The sequence below is a fragment of the Ostrea edulis genome, chromosome 10 (genome assembly GCF_947568905.1).
Source record: "Ostrea edulis chromosome 10, xbOstEdul1.1, whole genome shotgun sequence".
NCBI lineage: Eukaryota > Metazoa > Mollusca > Bivalvia > Ostreida > Ostreidae > Ostrea > Ostrea edulis.
The window spans coordinates 16,382,885-16,393,017 of record NC_079173.1 but is presented as its reverse complement, the minus strand read 5'-3'; the positions used below and the strand labels follow the sequence as shown (position 1 = coordinate 16,393,017).

Genomic DNA, 10,133 nt, shown 5'->3' with positions numbered 1-10,133 from the left:
AAAGTTATCGCTTCTGTTTTCGCATACCTGAGTATCGAAAAAAAAATCTGTAAACTAAAAGACTGAACAAAAGCAATGTTAATATGTTAACATACACTTTATTGAAAATAGTACTTTTCAAGTATTCATCATAATTATTGAAATGTCATGCAGGGCATTGTTTTTATGCATTTTATTAATTAGTGTAACCTACAATGGACTTTTGTATAATAGACTTATATTCATAAGTTTTAATGGATAAACTCATTCAACAGGGTTGCATTAAGGAGGATCTCTACATCGTCTCAATGCCTGCACTTCCTTTTAAAACATGGATGAAAATATGAATATTAGCAATATTTGTCTATTCATTAAAAAAAAAATCACCTAGCTGAGTTGAGTAGCTCAGTAGGTTAGCATGTCGACTGCTGAAATGTAGATCGTGGGTTTGAGTCCAGCGGAGGTTTTAAATTTTTTTTTCAAATTGCTTTCAACTAAAACTGAATTTTTTGACTAAATAAAGTAAATTTGAAAATTTTCAATTTCAAAATATTGTACATAACCTCCACTTTTCATCCATATCAAATTTCTCTGGTGTAGCATACCTCCTTAAAATTTCAAAGGATGATTACATAAAAAATTCATTGAATCAGATATACAATGCACATGTAATAATGTCTTACTGCGTGACCGTGTTGAGGGCGAAGCAAAAAATATCCCGAATTATTAGCACTTAGCAGGTTAGGACAGAGCTCAATCAAAGTATTCTAACTTTAGACATTTTTGATCTGCCTATTAATTGAACACGGGAAACTCTATGCAACTGATGTAAACAGTGCATTGTGACGTCATATTCAATGTCAGTGTTTAGCAAATACACAAATATAAGAGACAAGATACAATCGCGTTTATAGGCTCCTACTTGATTAAGAAAATAAGATTTACATGCCTTTAAGGATTTCATATAACATCTCAGAACAACATGAACTAGGGTACACGAGATTCAAAATGGAGAAATACATGTCCATACGCTAGTATTCAAATCGATGCCATTGCATGGGACCAAAATTTTCAAGTGCCATAAGTATAGTTTAATTTTTCATTAGTTCTCTATATTTTCGTTTTAAACACGTATATACTATATACGTGTTACCAATAAGGGGAACCCTTTGGGCCGTGAGAGGACTTTGCCCTCTATAAATACTGGCAAGAAATACAACAGCATTTTACTGGTGATTTTTAAACAACTCCTCAGTATAGTGATGATACTGAGTCCACCACCCCCCTTCCTATGTAGGATTTTCATGCATACATGGAATATGACCTGCCTTAATTAACATAACTATGAATAAAGCAAATATGAATTAAGATTCCAATGACTGTTTTGTTTTATTCATAAAAATTTGTCAGAAATACAAGCGATTTCATAGCAATAAGAAAATGATAATCGTTTGAATGAATGAAATTAACATAAGCAGCTCAGTTAAGCCGAAAAAATCCACAGTGCTATATATAAACGTACCTCTGTGCACTTCACACCATATGACATCACAATGAAGAAGTAGGTCACAACATACAGGTCTTATAGTTAATACAATTGTATATCACAGGGAAACTGTCATATTTTGGTATCATTTACTACAGTTATCAAGTGATAAGCTGTATACATGTAATGTCAAAAGATTATATATAATTTTTTAAAAAATATCAAATCACTCTCCAATTTTTTATATATTCTCATCATGCATAAGCTATGCAAAAGTTCAAGTGCATCTGCTAATTTGCCAGCAATACAATTTTTTTTAGAAAGTTATGTATGCACTTGGAAAGTGCTGGGAGCAACTTCTGACTTACATGTTAATGGTATGGCATCCATAAGATGTGGGCAACTGCGCTGATGACTGTTGATATGTTGTTGAATTATAATAGTATGTATAGTTTCAGTATGCATTTGCTCCCAACACTTTTCATGTAAAGGATTTTTTTAAATTTCATTTTGAGTATATCAATAAATGTTCAGTTGGTAACCCGAGTACACCTGTCTACAGGTAGGGCTTCTCGACATTTCCAAAAATATAGAGTTACGTGATATTCAGCTTACGTTAAGGGAAATTATCATGCAGGGAATTTATGGTAGCTTGGTCACAGTCAACATAATATGGTTAATATTGTTTCTGCATTTAACTGTAACAAGTATATTCATGAACTAGAGATTGTTTTTATAAAAAAAAAAAAAAATGTCTCCCCAGCTCCCCAAATTGAAAGTGCTCTAAATGAAACTTTCTCCCATTAATGTACTGCATGATATGGAGAAAACATGAGCAAGAACACAAACATTTAAAACAGTTTTTTTTATATGAACTTCAGTAATCCACAAAGGTGATGTGTTCACAAACTATTTTACACTCTCCACCCCTCAGATCCAGTATAACTTTAAGGATAACAATTGGATCCTCCTGTTCCTACAACAGTATTGTAAAAAAAAAAAATTCAAATCTATCTGATAAACCACATAGGAGAAGCGTTCACAAGCTATTTTAACATCCTCCACCCCTCTTAGATTTATAACCTTTAGGAAAATAATTGAATCCTCCCGTCCCAACAATATGCACATCTACAAATGGCAATGAAGTATTGCACAAAATTTCAAGTCTATTGGATAAGCCATATAGTAGAAGTGTTCACAAGCTATTTTAACATCCTCCTCCCCTCTTAGATCCGCTATAACTTATAGGAAAGTAATTGGATCCTCCTGTCCCAACAATATGCACATCTGCAAATGGCAATGAAGCAAGTGATTTAATACAGTGTGTCTGTACCTGTCCACATCTGCTGGCGTGGGAACCAGTAACCATCCCTCTTCAACAAAGGACTCTATTGTCTCCTGCACAGAGGCTTTTATCAGGTTTACTCTAACGTACCGTGGCAGAGCTGAAACCAAATTTACAGACTGGTTATCAAACTTATTTCTGGACAAATTACAATTCAAAATTTTTAAATCCAATGAAATCAAATTCTACTCTGTGAGGAATGAAATTTTTTTCATTAAAGCTGCAGTGAAATACACATGTATTGAAGTTATGCATTTGTTTTGATATTTTGCAAATAAAGCATAATGCTGATCAAATGTTATAATGCACATTCACATGTACTGAAATAAAAACTGATTCCCTTTATACAATATTCTACAAACTTTATTCTTCTGACTGAAGGTATTGTTGTATATGTAAGGAAAAATGCTTTAGGGGGCATAATTTTCTAAACCTTCTGTTGTAGAGCAGGGTAGATCTGTGTAGTGTTGAACACCATAAGCTGTCAGCAGTCTGTCAAATTCACATGTGATACACTCCTTGTTTTTCTGTACAACAACCTACAATACATCAATATCCTCAACCTTTTGTTTGAAAATGCGAAAAAAAGTTAGCATTACACAGCGTTATATGAAAATGGCTAAGTTAAACTATAGTAGTTGAAATTCTTCTCCTTGTTGTATACCTGAACTGAGTTTATTTTTTTTAATTCATATTATTCCAATTTGGACATTACATCATACACTAATTAGTAGTACAGGTTTTTTTTAAAAGTGTTATAAATTTAATATTGAAAGAAATAAAGCTTAGTGGGCCAAATCAAATGATAAAAATTCATTCTAAAAATATAATTATACAAAACTTAAATAAAGAACAATACACTTTCTCAAAACAGATAAAAAAAATTAGAAACAAAATAAGAAGTTAGCAACAAAAAGGTAAGTAGACCCAACCAAGAGAGCACAAGAAAAAAGTTCACATATTGAAGTTGTCAGTATCTCAATAACTACAGAAAGTTTACAGTATGTCAAAAGTTGTCAGTATCTCAATAACTACAGAAAGTTTACAGTATGTCAAAAGTTGTCAGTATCTCAATAACTGCAGAAAGTTTACAGTATTATAAAAGTTGTCAGTATCTCAATAACTACAGAAAGTTTACAAGTTTTCATGCATATCATATTTTAGATTTTAGTAATTTTACTTCACATTATTAATGTTTTTCTAGCATTGTTTTGATATTATCTGTCTTAAGGTGGGTCCTTAGTCCTGAATTTTTGGGGTTTAGGTAGCATTTTTTTGTTTGGAATCAATAGATTAACATTCAGAGTAATGAAAAAAGGCAAATTAGTTAAGGATTTCCATATTAATTTTCATTACAGTCACTACTGAAGTCATGTACCCCTATGTAGATTTTTATGAAATTCATTGGAAACAGTTATCTGTTGTTATTTTAAAATGAAAAAAATAATAATAATTTAAATTGCATTTATTTATCAGGAAACATGTCAATAACTAAAACACATGTCATTTTCAATATGTTCATCAAGTTTTAGTATAAAAAATGCAAAATTATTGAATTAGCCTTATTCTCCAAAATGTTAAAAAAACAAACTAATATGGACACAACTTCCTTATAGCATGGTTTACATATCATTTTTTCTGTTTATATTAGTAGATGTACATCTGTTATAGTTATTTATGAAAAAAAATCCATACCTTTCCTTAATGATTTCAAATCTATAGCTTCCAGAGTATGTATACCCCCATAAAAAACCTAAGTCTGGCACCATACAGCTGAGCTATTCAAAACCACTGATGGATTAAAATTTTATGTAATTACATGAAAAGACACAGATAATAATTCCTTATCACCTTGGTAAAATGTTTGTGAAAAATATAGGAAATCTATTGCATAATGGACTTGATAAATAATTTAATGAAAACAGAGTTATTGTCCTTGGATTCAATATTTTGAAACACATTATTGACTATTCAAATATAACTAAGACTTTTGAAATATTTTATAGCTAACAAGATTTTTTACAATAACTATTGAAAAAGACTCCAACAAAATTTATGTTCCAGTCGTTAAATTATTGACTTTGGAAAATCTTATGACGTCACAGGAGTGTGAAACTACGTTAATGCTATTATAATTTCCTTTTACTACGCTTATAACATGCTGTATCATTTTTATTGTGTGTAGCGCTTTAGAGTGCTTATTTATAGTCATTTAGGGTGCTATATAAATAAATATCATTATTATTTTTGAAGTTCTCAGTATCTCGATAACTGTAGAAAGTTTACATTGACACTGTCAGTATCTCTATATCTACAGAAAGTTTACATTGAAGTTCTCGGTATCTCAATTACTACAGAAAGTTTACATTGACGTCAGTGTTTCCATAACTACAGAAAGTTTACATTGATTCTGTCAGTATCTCTATAACAGTTACTATAGAAAGTTTATATTGAAGTTCTCAGTATCTCTATATCTACAGAAAGTTTACATTGATGCTGTGGGATTCTCGATAACTACAGAAAGTTTACATTGAAGTTGTCATAAATTTGTAACTACAGAAAGTTTACATTGAATTTCTCAGTATCTCGATAACTACAGAAAGTTTAAATTGAATTTCTCAGTATTTCAATAACTACAGAAAGTTTGAATTTCTCAGTATCTCAATAACTACAGAAAGTTTACATTGAATTTCTCAGTATCTCAATATCTACAGAAAGTTTACATTGAAGTTCTCGGTACCTCAATTACTACAGAAAGTTTATAATGATGCTATCTGTATTTCCATAACTACAGAAAGTTTACGTTGAAGTTCTCAGTATCTTGATAACTACAAAAAGTTTACATTGACGCTGTCAGTATCTCTATAACTATAGAAAGTTTACATTGAATTTCTCAGTATCTCGATAACTACAGAAAGTTTACATTGAAGTTCTCAGTATCTCGATAACTACAGAAAGTTTACAATGACTCTGTTAGTATCTTTGTAATTACAGAAAATTTACATTGAAGTTCTCAGTATCTCGATAATTACAGAAAGTTTACATTGAAGTTCTCAGTATCTCGAAAACTACAGAAAGTTTACATTGATGCTGTTAGTATCTTTGTAACTACAGAAAGTTTACATAAAAGTTCTCAGTATCTCGAAAACTACAGAAAATTTACATTGAAGTTCTCAGTATCTCTATAACTTCTGAAAGTTGACATTGATGGTGTCAGTATCTCAGGAGTGTGACCCTTCATTATTATAATTCTGAAGTTCATTTACCCACAGATACTTTATGACAAGTTTGGTTGAATTTGACTAAGTGGTTATTGTGAAAAAGTAAAACATATATAAAGTCTAATATAAAACTTGCTCCCCTATTGTGGTCCTATCCTATCCCCCCGCAGTGACGATTTGAGTAAATTTGTAAGCATTAACTGAGGATCAATGCTTGCATATTTTGAGAAAAAGATTCTCCCTATATACCCCCATTTAAAACTCTGATCCCCTTTTGCTGCCTGGGCAAAAATTTGAATTTACATTCTTTAAGGAAGTTTTCAAATAAGTTTAAACTTCTCTGCTCAATACATCTTTAAAAGATGTCACAATCTTTTCACTATTTCTTAAATATCTCCCATGTGAAAGAGATGTGATCCATCCTTTGAAGAATTTTGAATTCCCTTCACCCAATGATGCTTTTTGGCAACTACCGCAAGTTAGCTTGAAATTGGTTCAGTAATTTCAAAAAACGTCGAGTAAACAATGTGAAAAGTTTATGGACAGACAGACAACAGGTGATCAGAAAAGCTTACTTAAGCTCAGGTATAAAGCTAACATGTGAATGAAATATTGATAAAAGATACCTTTAATCTCCCAGGTTTAAACAGCCCTGGCCCAATCATGTAGTCATACAATAACGCTCTGGCCAGCATCTCATCATTCCATAGTAGGGGGTTTGTCTCCAGAAGTTTGGTTCGCTTGGTGACCGTCTCCAGAACTTTAGCGTATCTAAGGGTCTGGCTAACTAAGGCCGTCAACATCTGTTTGTCCTATATCAATATTTATTTATAATTATTAAGTCGGACAAAACATTCAATGCTCCACTGGTGTCCTATTCTGGATTTAATAAATCTTGTATCTCATAAACTATTACTTTCATCAGTACCCTTCTCAGACTGTTAAAATTTTCTGCCCCCCCCCCCCCCCCCTCATATCAGTTTCAGAGTACATGTAATTGTAATACTGTCTTCTTAGATTGAAATAATTGCACAAAATAACCAACTATAGCTGCAGATCTAGCAGCTCTCCAGGAAAATATTGGGACAGAGCTATTTAATCAACTTGACAGATTTCGCTATTTATCTGCATCTGTAAAAAAGCTCAAAAAGCAGTTCAGTGTTTAAACATCTTCAAGAGAAAACATCCATCTAAGATACAAAAGAAAAGCAAAGTAATTGTTTGGACTCCATATGTTTATTTATTATATCTCCTACCTTACGATACAAACCAAACTAGCGTTTGGATTCGAAATCATGTAATTTTGACCAAAATTTTCAAGTTAGATAGGTATGGTTCAATTATTTATCAGTTTTCTATATTTTCCTTTATATATGTATGTAATACTATGTGTTACCAATGAGGAGAGCTCCACTTCAGGCCATGAAAGGACCTCTAATGATGTAGCAGGAAACCCCAAGACGTTTAACATAGGTAGTGACTGGCCCGGCATTAGAAGACATTTAACATAGGTAGTGACTGGCCCGGCATTAGAAGACGTAACATAGGTAGTGACTGGCCCGGCATTAGAAGACGTTTAATATAGGTAGTGACTGGCCCGGCATTAGAAGACGTTTAACATAGGTAGTGACTGGCCCGGCATTAGAAGACGTTTAACATAGGTAGTGACTGGCCCGGCATTAGAAGACGTTTAACATAGGTAGTGACTGGCCCGGCATTAGAAGACGTTTAATATAGGTAGTGACTGGCCCGGCATTAGAAGACGTTTAACATAGGTAGTGACTGGCCCGGCATTAGAAGATGTTTAACATAGGTAGTGACTGGCCCGGCATTAGAAGACGTTTAACATAGGTAGTGACTGGCCCGGCATTAGAAGACGTTTAACATAGGTAGTGACTGGCCCGGCATTAGAAGACGTTTAACATAGGTAGTGACTGGCCCGGCATTAGAAGACGTTTAACATAGGCAGTGACTGGCCCGGCATTAGAAGACGTTTAACATAGGCAGTGACTGGCCCGGCATTAGAAGACGTTTAACATAGGCAGTGACTGGCCCGGCATTAGAAGACGTTTAACATAGGTAGTGACTGGCCCGGCATTAGAAGACGTTTAACATAGGTAGTGACTGGCCCGGCATTAGAAGACGTTTAACATAGGTAGTGACTGGCCCGGCATTAGAAGACGTTTAACATATAGGTCCTTCACCAAATGTGTAGTGTTAGAAGTCACAAGTCTTTCAGTTATACATGCAGTGATTTTTTTTGTTTTTCAAAATACCACCCCTCCTTTTGAATTGGGAAAAATTAGCGACATTTTCCTCAAATTGGGAAAAATCATTCATAGTAAATTAAAATTAAAAAAACGTATTTACTCTTTGTCAGCAATATACGGTAACCGTTTTTTTTAAATGGCCTAATGTCCCTACATTTGAAATTGGGAAAAACATATATATATAATTGGAAAAAAAAATAGCTAATTTTAGTGAGGGGAAACAGCCGAATATTGGTGGCATTTTGCCCCCCCCCAAAAATCACTGACATGACCTTAAAAGCATTGACACGATAAAGTATAATACTACAGTACCTACTACTACTAGCCTAGTACCATGACTGTGAGTGTTGTGCATCTGGGCAAAATTTGTGGCAACAAATACCGAAAAAAGTTAGAACTAAATTAAAACTAAAGCACAACTTAATTATACCTAGACTTTGAGGTACAAAAAAGTTAATTCATTTTCCCCAACCACAGTTCGTCATGGATGCCAATTCACCCGAGACCTTCAAAGTCCGAATCGGCGAACAAATGACACCATAGATGGAAAGAGGACTTATAATATACAGTGCCTGCTGTTCAATCCTATCATGAATTATCGAAATAGAGGACAAAGCCCTCTCACGGCCCATGAAAGTGGAGCTCTTCCTATACGTAACACGTATATACATGTTCACAGGGAAAATATAGAAAACTAATGAAAAATGAAACCATACCTATGGAACTTGAAAATTTTGGTCTAAATGGCATCGATTCAAGTACGAGCACGTGGACAATTATTTCTCTATATTTAATCTCGTGTACCCAAGTATACGTCATTCTGAGATGTTACATAAAATCCATAAAAGCATGTAAATCTTATTTTCTAACTCATATATAATCATCCTTGATTAGCACGATTGTGCCAATGTCTCCAATGTTTGCTAAACACCTACGCTAATATGACGTCACAATGCACTGCGCTGTTTCCCACATTCAATGAATAGGTGGATCAAAAGTCTATTAAAGTTAGGAGGATGCTTTGATGGAGCTTTATAGGTGCTACAGTAATTTCGGAATATTTTTTGTTTCTGTTCTATAGATGCCAATACTTTTTGCTTCACCCCCAAAAACGATCACGCCGTAAAACATTAAAATACTGATTAAATTAATGATAGTTTTTATCACAAGAGCCCATCACTGCAGGGTTTTAACCTTTTATCCATGTACGGCTATGCTCCGGATGGAGCCATGTATGATGACTGATTTACATCATTCAACTTATTGGAAGAAGTTGTAGGCTAGCCTAGAAATACCTGGAATGAAGATCGATACACGCTGGTTTTGATCGATCCTTTTTTGTCGTAGATTTCATGTAGAACACTCGCTGCCTCTATATAGAGATTGGAATTCTTTTTCACTTCACTCATCGTTAAATTATAGATACCACGCGATGACCACCGTGCCAAATTTAATAGGAAATTTAAATCGCAGTAAAAATTACAAAGTCGGTCGATACGGATTCTATTATTCCGGATATTTTAAAAAATATTGACCAACTTAATTAAATCAAACAAACAAAAGTAATAATAATAATGATATAAAAAAATAAATACATAAAGAATACTAGTACAATATTCTCTTTTGCTTTGGGGAGGGGTAAATTTCCCATGTCACAGGTGCTTCTGAACTGGACTTCTGATACCTCCCCTTCTTGTACAATGTATTTTTAGATGTTCAATTCCTTGGGTATTTCGGACGTATTTTTTTTTTTACAATATAAAATATATAACTTCAGAGTTTATTTATTCTAATGTAATTCACAAATCTCGCATAGAAACCGTTTTTAAAAA

General features: G+C 33.4%; 1 protein-coding gene across 2 annotated transcripts in view; it reads right to left on the bottom strand.

The window, feature by feature from the left end:
- Positions 1-9,769, bottom strand: part of LOC125665199 (28S rRNA (cytosine-C(5))-methyltransferase-like) — an 18,058-nt gene extending 8,289 nt beyond the window's left edge. Inside the window, exons 1-4 of one of the 2 annotated variants that reach the window (XM_048897823.2) lie at positions 9,597-9,769; positions 6,658-6,843; positions 3,244-3,349; positions 2,799-2,910 (exon numbers count right to left, since the gene is read on the bottom strand). In XM_048897823.2, coding sequence (XP_048753780.2) covers positions 2,799-2,910; positions 3,244-3,349; positions 6,658-6,843; positions 9,597-9,710 — 518 coding nt within the window. In that variant the 5' untranslated portion in view covers positions 9,711-9,769. Of the gene's footprint in view, positions 1-2,798; positions 2,911-3,243; positions 3,350-6,657; positions 6,844-9,495 lie in introns of both variants that reach the window. The other variant, XM_048897824.2, reaches the window with a different exon arrangement.
- Between the last annotated feature and the right edge of the window lie 364 nt (positions 9,770-10,133).